The sequence below is a fragment of the Limanda limanda genome, chromosome 5 (genome assembly GCF_963576545.1).
Source record: "Limanda limanda chromosome 5, fLimLim1.1, whole genome shotgun sequence".
NCBI lineage: Eukaryota > Metazoa > Chordata > Actinopteri > Pleuronectiformes > Pleuronectidae > Limanda > Limanda limanda.
This window is the reverse complement of record NC_083640.1, coordinates 18,505,283-18,531,452: the sequence shown is the minus strand read 5'-3', so window position 1 is coordinate 18,531,452 and position 26,170 is coordinate 18,505,283. Positions and strand designations below refer to the sequence as shown.

Here is a 26,170-nt window from a genome sequence, read left to right as displayed (position 1 = left end):
GAAAAAAAATAAATTCTGCACCTCACAGACGTTCATACACACAGTTTCCATGTTCTCCTCGGGAAGCAGGCCACGGGTGCCAAGCTACGGGAGGAGAAACACACCAACACACCTACGCACACACACACACACACACACACACACACACACACACACACACCTGTACACACACTACTGCCAACTCAGACACACCCACAAGGCCACGTTTTTTTCCCCTCCACAGAAATTCTGATGTCTTATGTGGAGCCACTCGATAACTTTTAACACATTCCCCCAGCTACCAGACTTCACCCCATCCCTGCATGTGCATGTGCAGGGCCTGTGTTATTTAAGTCTTTATAAACAGCCACCACCACATTTGACCACACAAACACATGCATAAGAAGTATGTGCTCAGGAGAGACACTGAATCAAAGTGAATGTGTGTGTAGCAGCAAAAAAAACAACACTTCACTTGCATATCATCTTTTTTTCATGCACATGGACACATTCACACGAGATCACGCATGTTTGAACGACCGTTTCCTGGTTCACCTTCGGGCGGCTCTGGGTCAGCCCGGAGCCTCCGGGTGATTTGTCAGCTCGAGCCATACGGGCCGGGAGCCCTTCAAAGTTTGCTTTGGGTTCCAGAGGGACACCACTCTAGGACCCCTGAATTCCTGGCCATGGTACGCACTCTGCCTCACCCTCTGGACCCTCACCCCTGGAATGCATGACACACATGCACAACACACTCACATGGTAACATAAGCATATGCAGAGTGTAGGTATTCATTTTTTTAAAAAGTAGAAACATTTGCGAACACACACGCACACATGCACTAATGGATGCGCCTCCATGCACACAGCATTGTTATTGTTCAACATTTCCAGCTCATTGAAATGTTTAAAATTCTGACAACATGACAGTGTGATAACAAATTCAATCATTCCATTACTTTTCCTTGACTGTTTTGGAAGTTGTGTTTTTCTTGAAATCTTTCAGGTAAAATGTTATTTTACCTGAGTTATTTAAGTTATTCAAGAAAATCTCATTCGTCTGTGTGCTATTAACCCTAACCCAAGTTAGAGTTCAGGAGACAACTACAACTATATAAAGAGTCCTTTTAAAGCAAAATTATGCTTATATATAAATCTAATAATATATCATCAGCAGTGATGTTTTAGCCACTCATATTTTAAGTACATCAAAGCAGGTATTTTAATACAGGTAAAGTATTTGCACTTCTGCTTAGATCTGTGCCCCTCTGCAGTTCAGTCCTCCTTTTCTTCAGCTTTGTGACTCAATTTCCCAGCAGGCACCGCCACGATGACGTATCGCCGCTCTCAGCCAATAGTCTTCCTCCATACACGGAAGTCCGAGAGAAGAGGGAAGTTCGGTTTGTGTACAAATCTGATCGAGCACCTTGTTTTCTCGTGTGAAGACACGAAGACTGACCGGATGTAGCTGACTCCTCCCGTGTGGAGGCTGCGGTTTGACGTCTTGTTCACATGTAAGTCCACGTTTCAGTTCACCGCAGGGATACGACGGTAGAGAGGCTAACATGCTAACCAGCTAACTACTCAGATAACAGCTGCGGAGAGATGACAGAGACGGAAGTGAACCAGTCGTAACGTGACTCCACAGTTTGATTCTGGGGTTGTTGTTATGTAAACACCGAACTCACACACTTCCTCGCCATGTGTCGCTGGGGTAAAGCGGAGGAAACACTGGCATCGTGCGGTGTGGTGGAAATGCTGCACTCAACGCTTTGTGTGTGTGTGTGTGTGTGTGTGTGTGTGTGTGTGTGTGTGTGTGTGTGTGTGTGTGTGTGTGTGTGTGTGTGTGTGTGTGTGTGTGTGTGTGTGTGTGTGTGTGTGTGTGTGTGTGTGTGTGTGTGTGTGTGTGTGTGTGTGTGTGTGTGTGTGTGTGTGTGTGTGTGTGTCCAATTATACAACAATCCTCTCATTGGAAATATTTATAAATGCTCCTAAATAAGTCTAATCAAATCAGTAAAGTGTTGTATTACACCCTTATAAGGTTGTGACAGATATTCTGTTATCCATCATTATTCTGTCAAGTTGTTATTAATTGAGGGAAAATAATAGCATATGATTCACGTCTTTTTCTTGCTCATTAAATTTTCAGCAACCCTATTATCAACGTGTTTCTGCTTGCATTCAACAGGTATTTGTTAATATGTGGCTTCAAGTGAATATGTGATAAATGTTCCACAGTGGGACAACAAATTCTGGATGATATATAAGCCTAAATTAGCTGAAAGACAACTGTTCCTTTATCTATGTTACTAAGGCAGCCCTGTGATTTAATCCAAGTGACCTTAAATATAATATACCGAAGCATATACTGAAGTAAAATTGGAGAGAGTGATGCTTAAACTGATTTAAATTTCCTGAAATAACGTCAACAATCTCATAATTGGAATGGCAAACTTACCCTTACCCAAAGTCCACAAGCTTAGTTTAACAAATCTTCAAAGATAATATTTGACCAGTCACATCTCGTTCCTGCTCCTGAACGTGTTCGGTGTGTTTGTGCCCTTTTTTTTCCTCTGCCTGTGCGACATGGGTTTGCACAAGTTTGTGTAAGTACAGAACCTGTGTATTTAAAGTATTAAGCCGAACTGTCTGTGTGTGATATTATGGGAGAGGCTGTCTGCTACTTAGGTATTCAGCATGCAGCTCTTTTCCACTAATGCCTCACTAAAAACTAAGCCCCCGACACAAGTCAACAAGAAGCGTTTGTTCCTCATTTGGTCGGGCTTTTTTTTCCTCCCCGAAAATGAGTATTTATATATTCACATCAGCGAGCCATGGGGGCTTTCCAGCAGAGATGATGGCAAGACATTAAACAAATCGTGTGTAACGAGGTGATCATAAAACACAACCCTGTGGTGTCCCACACAGACCTGTCATTATGGCAAAAAACAACAAGTACACGTACAGCCACACACCATTCTCAGGCTATATACAGACATGAAACACATCCTCACACACACGCACACGCTTATGATATGCCCCCCCACGATTTTCTCTATATCATCATAAAAGGTGAAGAATGTACTGTTTATTTCTCAGTGAGCCATCATGAATGTGTGTTGGAGAGGGTTCATATCCTGCAGCTTAGAAGTTTCATTGTTAGATTGTGGTTATAAGAGCTTAACTTAACCAGATTAACTCACTTTGCTTCAATTTATTTGACGCTTGTTATTTGTTCCACTTTTCATTGCATTCTCTGCCTGTGCTTTCATAGAGAGTTGGTGAATGAAGTGGGCCACACATGCACACATTTAATTGGAGCCCCCCAATTGCACTGGCGGGCTCATATCGTTAAGTCTTGATGGTTTATCCAGATGTATTTGGCAAAAACAAAATGGTTTTATAGGCTGCACTTATATTTTCTTAATTCAGTGTCTCAAAAATAAAAATAAATTAAGTATGTTTCTCCGACGCGCAGTCCTTCTCATCAAACCCTACTGTGGTCTTGATGTTTAACAAACTTGTTTCAATTAATTTCTCTCCTCATGAAACATTTGTAAAGCTGATTAAAATCCTGCATTGTTTGCATCCATGTTGAGCAGATAGCCGACTTCTCCATTTTCTTTGTTAGCACATTATGTACAGACATATCAAACCAAAGAGGACATGCTCTTAGAAACTATGGCTCCAGTTAGTAATGGTTAAAAAGTCCACAGTGCACCTTAATTATTTCATTTCCAAAAAAGGTCACCTTTTATAACAGGCAAGCAGTAAAACAATTAAAAAGACCTGCTGATATTGTGCATTGAATTAAATGAAATCAAGTTCACAAAATCATTTCTTTATCTTTCTCACGGCAAAACATCCTTGAGGCTAATTTCAACTAAACACCAAGCCCCTGATGATTCCTTCTCTCCATGGACTTGAGCAAACAATATGAAATGTGGTTGTTTTCTCTCTACAGTCACAAGATATAAATGACGAACAGATGATATCTCCATAATCCTTGCACTTGTCTCATTGTTTATCTCACCTAGGATCTCTCTTTGCCCCAGAGTACATTTTCCTGGACAAGGGGCCCAATGTCTCTGCTGCAACCAGCCATCCAGCCCCAGCACACGTCAGAGCCGCTGCCGAGTGTCCAGGAGGAGATCCAGTTCTGGATGGACAAAGCGGTTGCTTGGGGCCAGGCTGACAGTCCAGACACTCAGAGAGACACCAGCCTGCACTTGAGAAGATTAAGCAGTTACCTCCAGGAACTGCTCTCACATATCAACAATGTGGTGAGCAGACACCTTGATAAGCTGAGCTCAGGTCTTCAAGAGAAGGTTCTGAAGATTTATACTCTTGGAAATTCCGATAGACTTAGTTCTACACTATATATCCCAGATACCTGTTTATCTAATGCTCGATATCCAGCACTTTTTACAGATCCAATACCCTTTACCTAATGAAATACATTAAAACGGCTAATTACTTCCGCTCAGCAGCCAAACATCCATCTGATTAACGAAGCACTAAGTTAAATCAAACACCAGCGCGTATTGGTGCACACACAGAGTCATGCACACGCTCGCTCTCAGAGCCAGGGCTTGAACAGTAAGCCCAGCGTTGGTAGGCTCCTGCTAACAGAGGCTGCTCTGTGCCGTGCAGAGGCTGTGAATGTCTGGCTGGCAGTGCTGCAATGTTGAGTTAGTCAGGTAATAGCCGCCATGGGACCTTCAGTGCTAACCTAATGTATCCCCATATCAGGTCAGCGAATTGGGTTGGGGGCAGAGGACAGGAGTGGTGCAGAACTGTGAGATTTCAGTGTTGCTGCAGCCATGTCTCCCACCTCCCTCCACCTCGTGCTCCTCTGGACTCGCTGTCTCTCGACTGTAAACATGTTCTCCCTCACATTATACACTCTCACAGCGTCTTTGCAGGTTTTCATTTAGGACTACACAGTCCGTGTGTTTTATTGTAACACACTCTCAGTGTCTCTGTCTGTTTCACGTTCTACTTTGGCCACTCTCCATTTACTTTTACAGATTGAGGATTGACTGGATGTTATTTTTATCTGTCTGTCTCTGTGTCAGTGTGTTTTAGGATAAGAATGGATACCACATAGAATAAAAGCTATTGCTTGATTGGTTTGAAGTTCGTTTTTCTAGCAGTAGACTCATGAAACACAAATACATGAGGATACCCTGCTTCGGCTGAGACAGACTGGTTGATACCATAAAAAATGTCAAACAGGGCAGCAGCCATAGTGGCTTCATGTTTGTGCAACTGGCGGAAGTGGAGACACAGCATTACACCACTCCTCCAAGGAGCTTTGAGATGGATGGTGAGTGTGGGGAATTCTGAAACACACTTGTGTATATTTATGTTCTCACCATAGTAACTTCTCTATTTATTGCTTGGGCTACTCTGATTGTGGTTCAGTGACGTCAGGGACAGAAGTGTTTCCTCACGGTTCTCTCTTCATCATTGGCGATAAACGTGAACCGTTTTCCTCCGATGCTAGAATATCAGCAGCCACTTCAGCCTGAGATGTCTGTCCCTAATCAAAACAAGATACACGGTCCCAAAGCTCATTATAATTAGGGACAATGCTGACAAGGCTTTGATGGTGATTTGGCCTCGGTAGTCAGTGATAATTGCTTTCTGTTGTGATGGCTCGCTCTTATGGGCATTCCTGCAGTCACAGAGCGTTGTACAGTTCCTATTGTAAATGAACATTCCTTTATGTTTGCATCACTAACACACAATTGCACACGTATACTCACACAGACGAAACGTTTACCATGTGTTGCTGGATTGATAGGAAGGCCGGGTTTGAGGGCTGTGATCCAGGCAGCATTGGCGGTGTTGTAGATGGGGTATTTAGAGGAACTGGACTTGGCTCATTATTCTACTTCTCATTAATGGTGAGCTCATCCACTTGTATGAATCAAGTTGGAATCACTGTCTGTCTGATGTTCTTTTTTTTGAATATATAGGCCTAAGGCTACTTCTCCAATTTCAATAAGTTGTTTCTCTCAAAAGAAACAATAGACTCTGATAAGGTGCTGAGGAAAAAGCATTATTGTTACAAATGTTGGTTGTGTGAATAGACTGTATATAAACATGGAGTACACAACTTAATTTCCTCCCACTATCCAGAAATTAAGCCAAAATATCCTGGATACAAATGCTGTTTCCTTATTTCGAAAACTTCATTCTGTCTGTGCTGTATCAATCAGGGGGTTGGAGTCTGGGAATCGAGGTCCTTCAGATACACAGGCATGATCAATCAGGAGTCACTCCACTGTCAATCATGATGTTTCACCCTTTTTTTATAGTTAAAAGCAAACTTACTGTAAACATGTGCCATTAAACAAACATCTTCAAAAACTACAGTGAAAAACAGAAACTATCTTTGAGTGAAATTTATTTGGCACGTATTTTGACTTGTGTAGTTTGGCCCATGTTCCATACTCTGACATGGAGGAAGCAGGGTTCATGACTTCTAAGGCAGCCAGCCACCAGGGGAGTTCAAGGCGCTTTGGCTTCACTCATTGGGAGCTGTCGTGTCGTCCATCTTTATATACAGTCTATGGATCTTAGCAACAGAAGTGAAGATGTCTATGGGAAGCAAAGACATGAGACAAAGAACGGTATAAAATAAGTTATATTTTGACTTCAGTGTCCATGTTTCTCTACATCAAATGAAAAGCTGATCCCGTGACACCACAACCTCCACAGTGCGTACGTGGCAGAGAAGCCAAATTGTGTCTGGTTAAGTAAAGGCACACTGCTTCAATAACATCCTGCATATGTCCGATTTCTGTTGGTGTTCTCCTGTTAGCTCACAGGTGAAACGTATGATGTAGTCTGCTAATATGGGTGGACTAATAAGTAATACTGTACAGGCCCGTAAAACATGATGCAAGTGTGCAGACAAATGCTTGTAAATGTAAGTAACCCCTCACTTTGATGTGTTCCTGTACGTCCATCTGTAGTCATCACATTGTAAAATATAATGGGGTCTGGGTTGATTTATCAAAACCAGGACAGCAGTCGGCTGGAAAAGAACAATGTTGTGCACGTGTGTTTTTACCGAGTTTTTCTACCTAGTTATCCCTCTTGTATCAACAATGATTTTTAAAAGTCTTCATTGCTACTTAAGGCCTTTGTCTTTGTCTCCAAATTGAATCAATTGTTTGTGTTTCTCACAAATATGCTTTGTTTCGTCATATGAAATTAGAAAGAGCAAATCAGTTGGTTTGGTGTAAGTGCTTAATGCTACAATTACCATTTGTGTCATTCTCGTCTTAAATTATAAGGGGTTGTGACCAGTCTATGGTTGTGACGCACTCTTGTCTTTTTCACATCAACAAGATCCTTGCTTTGCTGTTTGGGTCATTCATTTTAGTGAGCTGTCTCAAGTGATTCAGAGAAAATCTAATAATTAAAAAAGTGGTCTGGATCAAAGGTTAGTGAAGATCTTCAATGCAGTGAATGTGCATTATCCTAAAAGCTTTTAGATGTTTTTAATTGGCTGTGAGGTGAAATAAATCACAAGATCTGCTGTTTTGAACCTGATAAACAAAAACACACACAGGTGTTCTTAAGCCCTTCCAGGAACCAGAGATCTGTTCTGTTCACTGTATCTCTCACTATTGACACTATGGTAAGAGTTGGGACATGAACATAACACACCAAACAAAGGTTCCACTCATCACTAATGTCCTGTACACCTGTGGATGGGCCTGCTAGTCAACTCAGCACCGTCGTTCATAAACTTGACCTGAGATTATTTTCATCTTATAATGTTAATACAAATGATCACTATTCATATAGCACTATTCCAGTCTTATCGACATCCAGTCTTATCGCCCAATTCAGGTTCTCTAGGTTTTTCTACTGCTAAATATATTATATTAAATCAGGAAGTTCAAAATCAAGAGGGATAATTAATAAATCCGGAGCTCGGATATTATGAGATAAGGAAGTTTTAAAACAAGAGCTGGAAATAATAAACTGAAAACCTGAGATTCTAAACAAAGAGTCCAGAGTTAACCTCACTAATCTGAGGGCCTGTATTATAACAACTTCCTCTCTGATACACTAAAGTGCAAGGTAGCAGGTTCAGAGGTCTAAAAAGAATCAAGATAAAGAACATGTAGATGGTTAAATCCATTATCTCATGCCTGTGTTTATCTCTGTTCTGTCCCTTAGAGATCCACGACAGAAACCATGAAGCGGCTGCCCTTCCTGGGCCAGCTCCTTGGCCGACTGTGCTGGAACCCTCACGTTACCGCTGATGGTGAGTGTTTCTGGGCAGCTTTGACTCAGTGGAGCACAGTGGGTGGATCAGGTCCAGAGTAGCCTCTTAGTTTTGAAGTCAGATTTTCAGAACTCCCAGACAAACAGAAGTAATAATGGTGGTAATGATACTGAGGTCATGGTGTGTAATGTGTTGTCTGTAGATACGAGGAGAGGGCTGTTGTTCCAGTGTCTGTGGGGACTGTACTCAGTGAATCCAAGCGATGCTGTGGAAAGAAAAGCCAACCAGTGGATACGGGTATGGACTGGATATTCTCTATCCCTATTAATACAGACCCCAAGGTTAAGTGATTAATGAGCAACAGAGACTCGGGGAAAGATACTTTTTTTTTTTTCTTAAAAGGGGGATCAAGTTTAAGACTCGACTTCCCATTCTAAGTCACTTCATCTTGGCGCATATAATTTACAGTGAGCATTATCTGTTAAGCATTTTTAATTGTAGCAGTTTAAGTTTGAAGAAACTGTAAATGGAGGAGACAACAACTCAGAAATGTATAATGAACATTTAAATCAAGTAATTATAGTTAATGTTCAATCACATGCCTTTTCTCTTATTTTTCCAACTTGATCTGTCTGCTGTTTTTACCCTCATTCCTTCTCGCCACAAAAAATATTTACCAATTACAGATCATCCCTTTCACAATTTCCCTTTGAGTGCCTTTGGGCTGCTGGTGAGATTTTCTGTCTAATTTACCTTTTAATAGGAGTTCTCTCCAATGGGGACACGGATGATGGATGAGGGAGATTGGGTCTCTGTTAGTCTAAGCCTTTTCTGCCCAAAACTGTTATACATGATTTTTAAAAGTAAAATTAGAAATGGCTGTTTCACCGCCTCCTGGCACCAGAGAAGGATCAGCCTTTATATTACGGCTGGTTGATCCCACTAGCTGTCTGTTTTCAAGTCGCACACGCACACCACACGTGCACACACACATACACAAAGGAGGGAGAGAGAACAGAGTAAAGTAAAGATTCTGCAATTTTCAACTTTGAGAGGGTTCACACAGATGGCTTATGATAAACAATGTGGGACCTTCACATTTTTGCCAGATTAACTGTGTGTTTGTATTCTTTTGATTAATTTCTCATCTAATAAAACATCTTGCTAATTAAAACATTGCCTTGAAAGTAAACCTTGAATTTGCCAGATGGTCTTTGACCCATACGAGGGGAAGTGGAGTGCATGTGTGTGTTGCGGCGTTTGAATCTATGTCTGTGTGCTTTTTATAGGCATGTGTTTTCGTACGCAGTGTTGTGTTCCCATATCAGTTTTATGTGCAAAATGTGGTTCTCGTGGAAGATGGGGTGGTGTGAAGATTTACATTAGACGTTTATAAAGCCTTGATTATGATTAATTTAGAGATTAAAATGAAAATAGTAGTTACAGCCTTTGTTGAACGTCAGTCTGGGTTTGTGTTGTGTTTCCATCAGCGTATATAGAAGTAGTACTATTTGACTTCAGATTGCTCTAAGTTGGGTTCACTGGGGCCACTCATACCAAAATTGCATGCATGTATTATTTTTTTTACTGCAGGGCACCAGTTGAAAGTGTCCAAAGAGTACAAGTACAATAAACTCCAAACCAACTCTGCAGCCTCCCCTCATTCTCCCTCTCTTCTCCTCCCAACAAGCTTCCACTTCCCACAAATGACAGGAATGGCGGGAAGTGCAAAAAACCCTATTCACCACAGCTCAGCCCGTCTGGGGGAGCAGGGCAGATGTATGGTTTTAGGCCAGAGATGGTCTGTCTCTGTGTCTCTCCCTGCGCTGTCCTGGAATGCAGAATGCAGCCTGTTTTCTGTTAGCATCGTCTGATCTTGCTCCCCAACATTGTTTTCTTGCCGCCGCTATAATAGAGTAAGGGTCTGGTGCTAAGTGGCATCTAAACACTGTGTTTGTTTGGGTCTGTCCATGCGTTCCCATGTGTTTTTTGAGTATTCGGGCAAATACATGTGTTTTATAGCTACTGTATATAGTACCATTAGTACCCTCATGTATTTTTTCTCCTTAAATTATGAAAGTGCTCAGGGTATTTATCTTTTTTCTCCTTCACCCCTCCCTGCTTGCCTGTACTCTCCACATCTGAGTGTTCTCACTGGGTTTGATGAATGCTGGCCGCATTCTGTAGCTGCAGGCGATGTCAGATAGTCATTAGCTCAATCGCTCGACATCCTGTACCAGAGAAAGGGAGGACCACACAGCGCTGCAGTAAAACGGTCTGATCTCTGAGGAGATGACAGATAAGTAGAGCATGAGTGTAATATTCGAGAGCCGGAGGATGGACACTTGATACCTTAATCTTTGACGTGTGTCTTTAGTGACTCAAACAGGGTGAAGCACAGGTAGGCCCTGGAGCTGCTAGGGCTGATTTATAGTTTTGAAACATATTTCTAAACCTTTGGCTCAAACTGGCTGTTATGTTCTGTGCTTTAATGTGGAGATGAAAGTGTCTGACACTGTTACACTTCCCCTTCATTTTCTCCTTGGGTGTCGTCCCCTGACTGACTATATATATATTTGTTTTTCATTCACTTCAAAGGAGTAGTTTGACATCTTGTGTAATTTGTTCATTTTAAAATCCGTACACAAACAGAATTGTTGAAACCTGCTGTAACTGCTTGTCGTCTTTTGTCATCATGAGTGGACATGCATAGACACGAGGTATCACAACCTAGCTGTTGAAAAAAAATATATTTTTTACATTTCTGTTTCAAGACACTGAACTGTTTACTGAGCCAGACGAGCTTCTGCCCCCTGTTTAACTAAACTAATCTGCACTGTCAAACTATCCCTTTAGTTACAGGATTGAATTATGTTTAAGATTTATATAATTGTATATGTAAAGATTCTATTTATCACCATGCCGGTACAGCGCCGAGCTCTGTTCCCTCTCAGCAAGAAGGTTCTAGGCTCAACTGGGATTGGCTCCAGTCCTCCTGGACAAGCAGTATAGAATATAACTGAATGTTAATGAGAGGAAAGCGGCATCTAGAATACATTAGTTTTTTGTGTATTCTGATGTCACAACATCCAAATGTCTGACTCAGATGAATAAAAACAGGTTTGGAAAAGTCCCAAATTAGGCTGTAAATTTGTAAGGAAAAGGCACATTGACTTCTCATAGTGCACCGAGTTCGAGCACAATGGCTTACAGCTCCATTATTTTGCAAGTTCTTTTCGCCTTCTTCTGCACTCGTTTCCCTCATTTTCTCCTCCCTCATTTTTGTCTCTGCTGTTTTGACCATTTGAGGCTAAACTTAAGTCTTTCATTGGTTTTGCGAGAATTCAATCATGGCCTAGTAATTGTTAACAGGCACACATCAAACCCAACCAAAGTCTTTTGCCTGGCGCATTTTTCTCCATCCTATGTTTTAATTTTAGATTTATGGAGGGATAATTTCCATGGCAGCAGCTCGTCAAAGCCCCCAAAGCCAGCTTGGTTGCTGTTTTCTCTGAGAGAAAGATGACTTTTGACCTAAAGTATTTGCCATCCATCTATCCATTTGCCCCTAATCCCATTCCTCTGGCGACCACACCCTTCTTTCGTTGCTCCGAATGTAGCCATGGCTGCGTGTTCTCGTCTCTGCCATTTCTTTCTTCTCTCTCTCTTGTCTCTTATCCCCCAGCCTCGATGTGCCTCCTTACAAGGGTGGGATAAGTGTGATTGGTTTTGCATGTACTCAATGTGCAGGGTTTGAGGGTGCTCACATGGTAGTGATTGGGGTTGTTTTGTGAGACTATGTGGAGGGTAAGCATCTTAGCGTGCTGTAGGGCCCGGCCAAAGAAACCACACAGCTCCACCAACAGCGCTGCAGCACTGCTCTGCCTGGGATTCTGCTCTCCCTCACTTCTTCTTGTTTTGTTTGTCCTCTTTTCCTACATATTCGGCCTCTCTCCATCCCTTTCTCTCCTCATCTCTCTCGCTGATCCCCTTTTATCTGCAGTTTGAAAGGGATTTGTACTTTTTTTGATTCTACTCTTAGTTGATGTGGATGTTTTTTTAAATTTTTTGGTTCATCATAGCTGTAAAAGCAGATGTGTGTGCTGAGAATGTGAGGCCCGGGCTGTTTATGTTGGATCACACATTCCAGGTCATACCACTAAATCAACTTATTGTGGTCGAATAGAGATGACTGCTTCTACGGTTTGAATTAATCACTAATCTAAAACTTGCAGGTCTTTGGGTTTTCATCAAGCTTCTGAGCGGAAACCGGAGAAGAAGAAGTCTTATCAAACTAACAGCTTATAAATCACCATTAAATGCCGTGTGGCTGGGTTTTAATTTTTTTGTGAGAAAGCTCACGTGAAAAGTCAAATTAACCAATGTGCCTCAAACCGTCTTGTGTCATAGAACATTTGTATTTGTTCAGAAACAGGGTTCCTAAGGTCATGAAAAACCTGGAAAAGTCATGGAATTGTTAAATGTTTATTTAACAATTCCTTGTTAAATGTTTATTTAACAATTCCTGGAAAAGTTCTTGGAAAAAATGAAATCCCAAAAGTTTTGGAGAAGTCATGGAAATTTGTTATATTCATATTTTCATTCGTTAATTTACGCTGAGTTAATGAAATATGAAATAATTCATAGGTTTTTAAAAAAAATACGCTCAAAATATATACGCAAGCATACTCTCTCATACTAATTGAAAAGTTCGGTGGGGAAGCAGGCGGGATAATGCACTATGCCAGGAAGTGTAGATTTAACCATGCTTGGCTACAAATGGAAAAGTACATGCCATGGGTTACAACCCTATGGTTACAACAGACAAAGACCTTATTCTAGTGTCTCATTCATTTGTGTAATTCAAGGTATACTGTATGCTTTGAAATTCTCATTGTTAGCTTAAATACTAAATTTGGTCATTTTTTCATGTTTACACCCAGATCTCACAAAATGTTTGGTCATGGAAATTTGGTTTAAAGTTATTGAAAAGTCATGGAAAAGTCATGGAAATCCATTGGTCAAAATGTGTATGATCCCTGTAGAAAAATCCTCCCTTTTGTGTCTTTACCTTTCTTGGAATCAACGACAGTAACGTTCTACCTTTACAGTGTGAGTCAGGTGCTTCCCCTCTTCGTTCCTTCCCCAGCGTTTCTCACAGATGAGAATCAGCTGAGTTTATTAGTGCAGTTTTATCAGTGTGTGATGAGGCCCCTTCTGAAAAATGCTTGTAAAACACCAAGCCCCTCTCTAACAAAGAATGTTTATTTCTGAAGTCGCTCATATGCTGTCCATACATTCTCATTTACTGGAAAGCCTTCTCTTCCCTCATGTGGTTCAAATGATATGACGCCAGCGGAGTCATCCTATACTCCGGCAGCTCATTAGCTTTGATGTTATGGATCCTGGGCTTTGGGCAGATTGTATTAAAATCTTATCCTCTGTTCTAGACACAAACGGAAAAGTGCCGTTAATCTGTTGCACTGTGTGTTGTTCCCACAGAAAGTGCTGTGTCAGCTTTCTACAGAAGAAGATGATGCTGCGGCGCAGAAATTAATGAAGCGTATGGGTTTACCACCAAAAGAGTACCATCTCAAAGTCCTGACAAAGGTATTCTCTTGGGCTGAATCTCTCCTGCATTGATAATATACTCTACGATGGCATTGCTCCTCTGTCAGTATTTCACCGCCGAATGAGCTCAGAAAGGAAAACACAGTTCTTTGGTGTTATGTGTATTGGTCTGTGATTATATTGAGGGTCTTCATTGTGGTGGATGGTGTTGTGTGTCATTGTTGTCTTGTAGCTGTCTGTCTAATGTATACTGTATGGCACATTAATAATTTCCAAAAGGACTAAATTAACATCTATCTATACTGTGTATGTGCTTTTTCTTGCTTTTCAGATGGTGGCAGTGCTGCAGGAAAACATTGGAAAAAGCTGTAGTTCTCTGGGCAACCTGAATCAGAGGTACAGCACTGGAGAGTCCAGGGCTGCAACTAATGATTATATATCCAACTGATTAATCTGCGTATTACTTTCTTGTCTTTTTCTTTAGTCTAGTAAATGTCAAGAAATTGTGCACAAATTAGTATTATAGTTTTAAAGACCCCAGGATGTTGTCTACTTATATAACAGGTCAAAACCCAAAAGATATTTGATCTACGGTGAAGCACAACAGTGACGAGCAGTAAATCCTCCCATTTAAAAAACTGTAACTGCGAAAATAACCCACACAAATAAATATCAAAATATCCAAATATTTGCTGTTTAATTGATTAATTGGTAAATTATTGCAGATCAATATATATTATACAGAGTTGAGGATTCCTATATTCTGTATCTTTGATAATATTTTGCCCATGTTCAACATTAGAGGAATGACTCTGTCCAGGTGTTCATGTGACAGCATCCTGGCCACGTCCGAGGCGTGTGTCCCTCTGGTCTCGTGTCCGGAGGCCGCCCCTCTCATTGGTGCTCTGCTCCAGCGTCCAGCGACTTGTGTCAGAGCAGCTCTGAGTGAAGACTTCCTGGAGGCACTGAGCTCTGCCTTCTCCAGGTAGAATAACACAAAGAGACTCAGGTCTGGAGTCCTGTTTAGAGCAGAGCTGTGTCTGAAATCACTTCTTCTTCACAGTATCAGAGAGTGCACCTCATTTTCAGTCCTCAAATTCTGAGTGTAAAATGTATGCAACATTTGGCGTCTTGAAACTTTCCCACAATGGAATGAAAAATGGAATGCACTCTACTTTCTGCTGACAGTCCCACAACGCAGTGTGTTGTATTTTACAGATGTGAAAACTACAGTTGTGCGACTCTACAGCTGTCAAATTATGCTGCTAAAATTGTAACTCATAAACGTCCAGAATTAAAATTTACTGCTCACAATAGACTAAAGTGTTGAGTGCTTGATATATAGAGAGCAGTGAGTGAGTGATGAGGGGAGGGATCTCAGACACAGCTCAGGACTGATGCTATTTTCTAAAAAGTAGTTCCCAAACATATCTAATATGTAGATGGAATACATCCAATCATATACGATGATAAAGATTTATCAGTGATGTGTTTTTATTTTACAGTAAAGTCTTGTCATTGGAGGATCAGGCTGTTGTCTCTCTGTGGCTTCACAGTCTGTCCAGCCTGGAAGAGGCCGTGCTCAGTCTGCTGGAGTCTGCTCTGAGCAGCCCGGGGTCAACACCACAGAGGATGGTGCAGCACGTGTCCCAGTCTCTGCTGGTAGGTAACAGGCCGCAACTTCAAGGATTAGGTCATGCATTTGATCATATTCTCCAAAATGAATATCCTGACTTTAATTTGTTTTAAATCGGTCGCTAGCCTCTGAGTGTAGTTGTGCCCACCTCTGTTATCGATTAAGCTTTGCTGATTATTGTCACAATCTGCAAAAACAAACTCATAAAGCTCACATCTTCAATCTTTTTATTTTTCAAAGTCCAAAGATATTTAGTTTACAATGATATAAACAAATAACACCAGCATAAAAGCCCATGGAAGTCAGGGCAGAAATCTAATGTTATACCTCATTTACCTCCATAATCAACTATCTTGGCAGTATCTCTCACACCATTATTGGAAGGAAGTATTTCATAACAGCTAAGTCAAGAGGCTGAAGTCTACGTGTTTGGCTGAATTCGCCTGATGCACCAGTGTCTAATTTGTCATCTGTGAAGCTGTTGAGATTCTGTGAAACGTGTAGAATGTTGTGCCATTGTTCTGTGAACGTTTCTGCAATTTTACTGCTGCGTGAACTGGCATCTTTTAAGACCGTTGATAAATTAGGGACATATTGCTGCTGTTAAAATGGGTTTTGTTATGTACATAGTTTGACTCATCTGCCCCGAGTTAGAGTCTCACATCAGAACTCACTTCACACTCCATGTGTGTTCAGCTCCAATGTGAACAGCTTTGTCAACTGTGAAACCGAACAGTTTGAATACGAGGCCTGCTCATTTCAATGTCATCTAAAATGGACTTGTACTGTTTTCATATGCTACGTTCTTGGAAACGTTCCATCGCTTTTTTCCCGGCGGGTCTTTATTGGCTGTTTTTGCCTGGCTAACCCGCAGCATTTGGCTTTGCTCTGCGTGCATCGCACATCGTTTGTTGAGCATTAAACCGCTTCTCACATCATTTGGCTCGTGCTACACAGACTCCACTGTGCACGGTGAAGCACTGAACCCTCCGTCACTTGAGTCTAATGCCGCTCCGCACTTCATTTAACTGAAGATCATGGCCAGTTCAAAGTCAGGAGTGAGTTTTGATTTAATGATTGTTATGACTAGTTTTTGCAGATGATGTCTTTACTACAATGCACAGCGAAGCAATCGGTTGCTAACAAGGGCAGCTTTATATCCCATTTTATCCTGGAACATGTTTTCCAAATTAGTGCAGGTCCTGCGATAATTAAGAATAACAATAAAATAATTAAATGTGTCGCTGAAACTCAGACTAAACTCTGAAATTAGATACAACAATGTTTACTCAAATCTTTCTCCACAGTAATTATTCACAGGGGAGACGTGACATAAAATCAGAGTAGACTAATGTACATAGACGGGCTTTCTACAAACTGTTTGTGCCAAATGTCTGTGCCCAGCAATAAAACACGTTGTGTGCACAGTTATAAATGGCATCCTGTTTACTTAAGTTACTGATTACAAGTAGGAAACAAGGTATTTTGCTTCACGTTAACATTCGGTCCAGTTTGTCAGTTGTGTCACTCCCGTTCTCCCAGAGTGATGGTCCACTTGAGCTGTGTACACAACAGGGCGGCGACGCACGCTGTCTTAGTTTAGGAACTCTTCTCAAAACTTTAAGAGATCGGAACACACTGTTAAATGAATGACTAGCGCTCAGTCTACAGGAATATGCCGGCCTATTGATTGCTCTTGATTTCCTCGTCTAGAGCTTGTAAGAGCTGCTACGTTGGTAAGAGAAGTTCTGTAAGCAATCAAACTAATTATAGAAACTGTTTACTTCTCTGTCCCGTCACGGATCTACTTGTTTATCCTCTTGTCCTTCTTTGATTGACCTCTGTTTTTATCACCTTTTATAGTTCACACGCACATGTATGCATACAAACCCTCTCCACATACGCAAGCCTTCAGTCGCCAACACTTTTGTTTATGATATCTCATCTGGTGTGTTGTATCCCTTGTAAAGAGCTTTTCGTTTTTGGGATATCAGATTTGCGTTTTCGTGCGGGTCTCTGTTGCAATATACACGCGTTGAAGAGGAAAAACAAAACGGGGAACGTCTGAGCCGACTCCTCACCTCCCTTTCACTCACTTGTTTAAACTGCAATCAAAAAATGGGAAACGTGAAATTAGGCTCACATTCCTGGTTTTGGCTGGTCCCACCCCCCCCTGTGCGATCCAGTGAGAGAGAGAGAGAGAGACGCAGGCCCAATAACAATAAATACTCACTTCCTGGGCCCGACTGCCAAAAACAGGATGTTTGTTGTATGCTGTAATTGACCCTCCTTGAAGTGTTAGTGGTAAGGTGTGGAGGAGGACGCTAAAACTCCCCACATGTTTTCACTAGGGGGAATCATGAGCGTGCAACCCACACATGCAGATGCCCACTGACATATGTACATGAACGATATGCCAACGCATTGCTTATGTCCATCCAAACAGTGACATGATTTGTTTGATTAATTCCACTTTTCTAGCCGGGGAAGAGAGAAAGAAACAAACACGTCAAAACTGGGTATAAAAGAGTTTGCTTTGTTTGTTGGGACATTGCAATGACACCATTTAAACACTGGGTGGGGTTGTTTGTTCTTACTGTGACTGTAATTGGTCTGGAACCCTGGCACAAAGTCAGTTGTGCAGTTACATGTTTACGTTAACTGGAGGGAAAATACTCTTTCTTTATATAACCAGGCTGTAGCTTATATATACACCAGGGTCGTATCATTGTAAAATACTAGTCACACTAGTGGCAGCTTTTAAATTCACTGTGAGCTAATGAATTAAATAGACAAGCTTGCTCATGTCTGATTCTGTCTCCAGACTACGTGCTCTACTCCTATGTGAGAGTGTGGATGGAAAGAATTGCAAAGGGAGAATAATTAGGGAGTCGAAGAAATAAAAAAGAAAGGGAGAGGGAGACAAACATGAACAGTTCAGCTGTTAAATGTTTGCACTTGTGAATTTTAGAATGTGTTTAATCTGAAACACATGATGAGTGACATTAGGAGAAGATGAGAGAGTGGGTGTGTGTGTGGGGCTCTGTGAAGGAAGGACTGACACTGTGGTAAAGTGAGCGGCTCACCGGGGACGTGTGAGAACAGGGACACACTGAGGCACTGGAGGTTTGTGCACTATGCAACAGTGACACCCGGTGGTGGTGCATGTTTTGAGTAAATACTTTTTCTCTGTTCATCTTATGGTTATTTATTATCTTTTTCTGGATTTTTTTTGCTGTTTGTATCAGTGCAGTGTCACTTTATGGAGTTTTAATTGTTGTGTTTCTTGTGTGTTTCAGCCTAAAGCCTGTGCACAGCACTGCTCAATATTTTTAGTTGTAAATGACATCTTCAGGTGAGTGCTCGTGTCTCATTCAGAGATTGTTGTTTTGCAAATTGTGTTCTGATGGAGTACACCATATTTATTCATGTATGATTGTGTTTGTGTTTATGTCTGGCAGGTCAACCCTTAAACAATCTGAAGGAAACAACTGTGTTCAATCTCTTATCCAAACATTCACCAGCTGTTTTCTGAGGGAAGTGGCTCTGCTGCAGCCTCAGGTAGGATTCATACGTGTGAAGCACTTATGGATACGGTTTTTAGGAAGACTGCAAATTAATCTGCCCTCTAACTGATTAATCCTTTGGAAATTGAAATATAAGATAATTAAATAATAGCCATTAAATAGGAAGTGGAAATATTAAAATTAAAATTCTCAAGTTTAAAACCTATAAATGACTGATTCTTATCCACCATGTTCTCTGGAAGTGAAGGAAAAGCTACATTTGTGTTGGAGGCTTTGTTGCACTCACACATAATTCCTCTGCACACTCACTTAACACATGACACATGAACACGCTACACACACACGATTGTTCACACCTCTGACGAGCAGACAGTTAATGACGATTTGTAATAACTTTGTATAAATAAAACACCTGCGATGACATATCTGCCCATCAACACTTCCTGTGTAACTGTAGGGAATTATCTGACAACCACATGTCAGCCATTGCTGTCAAAAGTCGTGAAAACAGATGTGTCACCACGCAGGTTCGATGCTTTACCTGCTATAGGGCTTTGTGAATTCAGCCCAACTTCTTATCACCTCTTTTACCCAGTAGATGGCAGTGCTGCAGTGCGTTTACAGCCGTCTCAGGTTTAAATGGCTGTAGTCACACTGCACTAAACACTTCCCATTACACGCTACATTACACATTAGCACCTACTGTATCACCGTTACACAGACTCCCATTCAAAATGTCATTTTTCAGCCTTTCAGAGCACAGTGATGTATGACTTCAAGGCAAGTGTGATTTGCATTTAAAAGATTGTGCCTTGTGTTGTTTCAGAAGTGTGTGTCTCTGAAGGCTTTCTTCCCACAGTCACCTCAGAGTGTGTTGGTTCCTCTGTTGACCCTGCCGTCAGGTCAGTATGCACATAGACTTGTGTGTGTGTGTGTGTGTGTGTGTGTGTGTGTGTGTGTGTGTGTGTGTGTGTGTGTGTGCGTGCGCGTGTGCGTGTGCATGTGTACTCTGACATATAACCCTGTATGTTGAGTCAGGATGTATTCAGGTATTCTTTAACCGTGTATAAACAGTTTTCCTGCTGCAGAGTGAATGGACTCTTGTGTGTCTTGTTCTCGCCAATCAATAATAGTTAGTTAACAACTTAACTGAGTGTTTTATGTCTTTTCTAAAAGATGACATGTTGCAGGAAGGAAATGAAGGTCACATCTTCTCAATATGAGTTTCTAATCTGACATTTTTACAGCCGTTGTATCATTTTAGGTCTTTATTGTGAGATAATCATTGATCGTGTTACACAGACACACGATTGCACTTTATTTTTCCCATTAAGAAGAATCCATGTTCTCCATATTGAATATGTATTACCGGTGTTTACATATGGGAATCTTTACCACTTAAGACTTGCACAGTAGGTGAGTGCAGGGGCACAGTGGAGCAGTGCTTATCAGTGTGTGCCCAGACTGGCCCCCGTGCAGAAATGATTTACATGAATAGAGCCATTTAGGGACACACTGGAACCAAGCCAGAACCCTGAGTTAATTATTACTGTGTGTGTCTGTGTGTGTGTGTGTGTGTATCACTGGAGACTGAATGGAAATTGTGCTTTGAAAAGTAGACAATTTGAGCTTTTTATCATGATTCGTGTTCCCACTGAAAAAGGTTTAAATTTGGACTCAGCATTGCATTGTTAAAGCACTCGGCAGGAACGATCTGGATCGAGATAAGAAGAGTCTGAAATTTTAGTGCAAAATATGGTTTGTGAAAGCAAAGTAATTTTTTGGCAGAACAATGTGGAATGTGACAAACACCACTTTGGTCTTTTTAAAGCAGGTAAAAATAACAGCTGGAAAACAACAAGTAAAAGCAGAAACAGGAGCCTATCTAGTTCTGAGAAATACTTGTGTCTGGTATATGGGAACTTGTCCATTAAAGTGATTTCAGATGTAAAAGGTTCTTGTGTGTTATAGTCTTCTTCATCTTAGCAGAATAATTACAAAACATTAATTGAATCTCCACTGAACTACGCACACTCATAAATATCAGATCCTTGAAAAATGCCTAATTGTTTTCATCAAGATCCATGAATTATTCTCTGAGAAATCAATTAAAAATGTTGAAAAACACTCTGGATCGGCCCCTTGATCCAGATACACACTAAAATGATCATGTCCTTCTTTGGTCACCCCCCCCACCCCTCCACAAAATTACAAAGAAACTGGTAAAGTCGTTTTTAAGTAATCCTGCTTAATGAAACCGCAAACACAGATGAAAACATAACCTCTTTGGCGCAGGTCAATAACCAATAATGAAAATAATTATTGCCGCTCTTGTGTAAAGAGTTTTTGTGTAATGATAAGTTTCATACTAAAAGTAGTTCTTCACCCAATCTTCTTCTTGGAAACAAAGCAAAGACATGTATCTCGCATCATGTTGAACTATTCCTTTCTTAGACGTTGACCAATGAGCTTGCTATGAATTGAATCGTTCAATCATTGTGTCTGTGTGTGAATTTGCTCTTACAGAGATGCCTCCGGAGGCTTGGAGACATCACCTGAACTGGCTCAGCAGCTCATTACAGAGACTGACCGAGGAGGAAGAGGAGGGAGACGGCCGCAGTAGCACCAGGTTGGAGTGAGAAAAGCTTGTAGAGAGAATGTGTTGATGTGCATCTGCTACCACCACCACCTCAGCAAACGCTTGCGTGGTGTTCTTATTTCCATTAGCTGCTGTTAAGGGGGTGGTTAGTCAGATATTTTCCTCTTGCATCACAGCAGAGAGGTCTTGGTGCACTGCATGGCTCCTCCAAGTACTCATTAGAGGCTGTGAGCTTGGGAATGGGAGCTGTGGTGTGAACAAGTGTTGGAAAGCCTAACGAGAGTGAGAAAAGGAATGCAGAAGAAGAACCGGAGAAGCCGGGCCAAAGTGGAAAGAGGAAAACTAAACCACGGTGGAGAGAAAAGCACGAAAGTGAGAGTTGGACGGGCTTAGAGAAAGAGAGGAAAGAAGATGTGAATGAAAAGCAGACAGGAGTTGATGTCCTCGAGATGGAGACAGCTGACTCAAAAGCCTCCAGCTGCGGTTTTTAACAGGGCCCATTATCCCCACCGCCGCCGCCACTCCTCTCCGGAGCTCCATGAAAATTTCCCAAAACATTGTTTTTTCCGAGCCAGCGGTGGGAAAGTAGTCTGTTGTGTTGCTCCGAGCGAGGATGCAGCTGCCAGGGCCCAGCAGAGGGGCGCTGCTGGTCGGGCCTGGGAGCCAAGGGGAAAGAGGGGAGATGAGGTGGAGAGCTCTAATGGTGGTATTAGGGAAATCGGAGAGAGGGAGAGATCGTTATCGCTCCTCCAAGTTATATTCTCACTGTTGCAGCTGTGTAGCTCAGTTTCACCGTCTCTTTCAAATCTTTGTCCATTTTATTCCCAGTTCTTTTATTTATTTTAATTTTTATTTGAGACCAGGGAGGTCGAGATCACAAAGTCAGTGGAAATATTTTGCTTGAAAATCTTGACTCATCCGTTCTTTCTCTGTCTTGTCATCTCAGCTCTAGTCACGTCCGTCCTTTTTCTATCCTGCTCCTGAACCCCCCCTTTCATATGTCTATCTGGACTGCAGTCCACATCTCGGAATATTGAATAAATATGCAGTGTATGGTCATAAATTTGAATCATCATGGATTTTAAAGAGATTTTATTCAGAGCGAATCCTTCTGTCAGTTGGGAGATATAAAAGCATGAATCTGAGCATCAGTTTCCATTTTTTTCATTTTTCTGAGAAAATACCAACTGTTGAAAGATCCAATCATGTCTCTGCATGATGTCACAACTGGGAAGGAATAAGGCTTTTCATATCTGTCGCTGAATCAGATCTGTTTAACAACAGGCTGTCTGGCAAGAAAGATAAATCTTTTAAAGGGTCTTTTAATGGATTTATCAAAACTTTGGGGGAAAAACGCTTGATTTGTTTCATAGACAAATAAATGTGTCACAATGTAAATCTGTATTAAAATACCTCCCTGACAATTAGCTGCTGTGTTTTACAACTGCAGCAGCTGGAAGAGTGGAAAGTTTTGCCTATTCACACGTTTAACTTGGGAGAAATTGCGGATGAGGTGGGTTGAGAGCGTTTAGCAGCTAAATGAGACCACCCAAATCTCCAGGGTTTATAGATATTAAAACCTGTTTATAGCACGTGAGCCCCGTAAACATGGGCCTGCCCCAGTGTGGGGCTGCGTTTGCAAGCCGTCATTACAAACTGAAGGGTGAAAAACCGGATTAATGTCTTGAACAAGTATATAACATTCTCGTCCTGTCCTGTAGGGGGCACCAGAAGGTGTTCGAGGCCTGGTTCCTGCTGGTTCAGTGTGCTCACTGGGTGCAGGTGAGCGTCCAACTCCTGGGGACCAACGGGCTCGAGGACCGCGGCCCCCTCCTGTGGCTGCTGACCTTCTATCACCACCCCACCAACAGGGGGCACCACAGAGATCTACAGCTGGTAAGATTGTGCGAAAACTAAATTCTTGTTTTGTCCCCTTCTTCTTCTTCTTCTTCTTCTTCTTCTTCTTCTTCTTCTTCTTCTTCTTCTTCTTCTTCTTCTTCTTCTTCTTCTTCTTCTTCTTCTTCTTCTTCTTCTTCTTCTTCTTCTTTGTTTTTTACCTTTAGTTCTGCTGCTTCAGTGGGTTCTGGTATCAGTTGGTCAAGCAGCCATCTTGATCCTGACGAAAATATCCCAGCAAGTATTGATCACCATGAAATTTGGTAAAGACATAGTGTGTGTGCGTGTGTGTGTGTGAGAACTATCACTACACACCATAGCCTGTATAAAAAGAAGGACAACGTGTCTTTACTTCCTCTCAATGTACAAAAAAGCCCAAATATCCCACACAGGGAAACCACCACCTTGTGCTGACGAGCATTTAGAGCCAGAGTCTGAACAGAAGAGATCAAGCAGTGGAAGCACATTGTTTTTATAGCATCAAATAATGTCATGTCATCCAATCATATATATATATATATATAGCACTGTATAAGCAGCCTCACTGAGCAGCTAGCTCAGCTGTCGACTCACTAATTTGGAAACTGTTCTAAATTTGACTTATTATCTCACTAAGTTTGCAGCTGTTTGCATTAGCAAGGTTTGGTTATGAAGACGCTCTCTGTGTTCGTCCTCAGAATGATTGCATGTGGCTGCAGGAAGCCGTCGCTCAGCCCGATGCATTCTGGGATATCGCCCGCAGTCGAGCCACTATCGTAACTCTGCAGCGCAACAACGTGGCTGCTCTGTTATTTGCTCACAGCAGGTGTGTCGCCGCTGAAAGCCACAGAAGAAAAACAAAGAGAGGAACACATTAAAGAATAAATTATGGATGACCCCTATCTGAGCCGGAGAGGGTGAGACAGTGGCGGGGGGAGACAGATGAGGGGGGGGGGGGGGGGGGCGCCGGGTGAGGAGGGTGATGTAGTATTGATTTCTCAGTGAGTGTCTGGCCAGCTGGCCTGAGTCTCATCTCTCTGTCTCCTGTTTGTCCGCGTGCTCTCGTAACCCCGGGAGACTCACTCTCTCTCCGCCGCCATCTCTCCAGTTACGACCTCACGTTCAACTCGCTCTGGGTCGTCTCTGTTCATCATTTGAGAATTACTAATCTATCGATTTCCATCTGCAGGAAGGCTACTTAAGGCAATGCTTCTTCATTCCAGCGCGGCCTATAAATAAACATCCGTCGGCTGACCTGTGATGCATCGTGCTGTCTGTTTCCAGGTACAGGCCGGAGAAGCGTGGGACCACCTCCACGCCCTCTTCTCAGCCCCCGCCCCGCCACCTCCTGCTGACCGCCAGCAGCTGCTGGTCGCTCTGCTGTCACCACGACGACAGCAGCCGCCCCTGTGTCCGGCACTGATCTTCAGCCTCTTACTCAACTTTGCTGTTTTTTCCCAACAGCCGCTGAGCTGCTCGACACAGGTTCTACACACGGTGAGGAAACAACCTGTTGTGTTTTTTAAATGCTGAATTCAATGTAGAGTGGCGCCGCCCCTTTATAAAACCACATTTAAAAACCCCAGATCTTCAAAAAATTCTGGATCCGCTCCACCTTTGACATAAATCAGTTTCCTAAACATGCCTGATTTTTTTTACATCTAGGTCCATGAAATAATCTCTGAGAAATAAGTAAATATTCAGAACTGCTACATATCACACAATGTTAAACAACAGGAAATACAGTTCCTGGATCTGCCGCCTGATCCAGATCAGCGCCAAACTCTAATGAGGTCTTTCCTGACACATATCACATCTTTTCCCTCTCCTTGTTTATTAACAAACAAATACACAAACGTAAATGAAAACATTACCTCATTGCCAGATGTAATAAATGTTCTAACACACTGGATGATTGTGTTATGCTTAGGTCTCATTATTAGTGGAAGTCAGTGGAGAATAGTAGATATTATTCAAGCTTTGATTCTTAGTGGTTATGTGGTTTTTAAATAGTTCATTTGATTTGATTTGATCCTAAATCTGTTTTTCAGTGTCCTCTACATGTCTTGATATCGAATGGCCTCTAGTTGTGTAGTTGTAGTTTCTGTATATCATCAAATACACAAGCATGACATGGAAATTCAATTTACAATACATGATCTAATGCTATGTAGTGCGCTGTTAGATGTAATATATCATAAGTAATCCGTCTCTTTTCTCTTTCAAATGATGATCACACACTCATGCTTTGTCTAGTAAGGTGTTTTGGCCCTGTTTCAGGCAATATCTTTCTGTCTTTGTGTGTCTGTGTGTGTGTTTGTGTGTGTGTGTGTGTGTGTTGGTGGGTCCAGGTGGTGCGTCGGTCTGGTCTGGTGGAAGAAGCAGCGTGTGCTCTCCGCTCACTGGAGCTCAGGCTGAATGCAGGAAGCTGCTCATCAAGCGACGCTACCAGAGTTCAGCTCAGGATCGAGGCCCTTCAGAACACACTAACACATATGCAGGCAACATGGAGCCCTGCTGAGAGCCAGGCACACACACACACTCTGAAGTCGGTGAGAGCGCATAGCTACACACACACACACACACACACTCACGCACACTAATACAAACAACCACACAGCAGCGAGTTCCTCCTCAGCTCCGGGTTTCTTCAGGGCACGTCTGCAGAATGACAAACTGCCTCACTCTTGTGTAGATTTGCTTGGGACAATGACAGGAATGTGTCAAAA

The 26,170-nt window shown here is 42.0% G+C and overlaps 1 protein-coding gene across 1 annotated transcript; it reads left to right on the top strand.

Annotated features, from left to right (window-relative positions):
* Positions 1 to 1,375: 1,375 nt before the first annotated feature.
* fancc (FA complementation group C) lies at positions 1,376 to 26,108 on the top strand. Its single transcript, XM_061071870.1, has 15 exons — positions 1,376 to 1,493; positions 4,017 to 4,262; positions 8,185 to 8,272; positions 8,436 to 8,530; positions 13,736 to 13,843; positions 14,136 to 14,200; positions 14,625 to 14,789; positions 15,310 to 15,466; positions 18,740 to 18,795; positions 18,902 to 19,001; positions 19,794 to 19,869; positions 21,494 to 21,596; positions 23,288 to 23,462; positions 24,726 to 24,938; positions 25,793 to 26,108. The coding sequence occupies exons 2-15, from the start codon at positions 4,062 to 4,064 to the stop codon at positions 26,042 to 26,044; spliced, it is 1,854 nt and encodes a 617-aa protein (XP_060927853.1). The 5' UTR covers positions 1,376 to 1,493; positions 4,017 to 4,061; the 3' UTR covers positions 26,045 to 26,108.
* Positions 26,109 to 26,170: the final 62 nt, after the last annotated feature.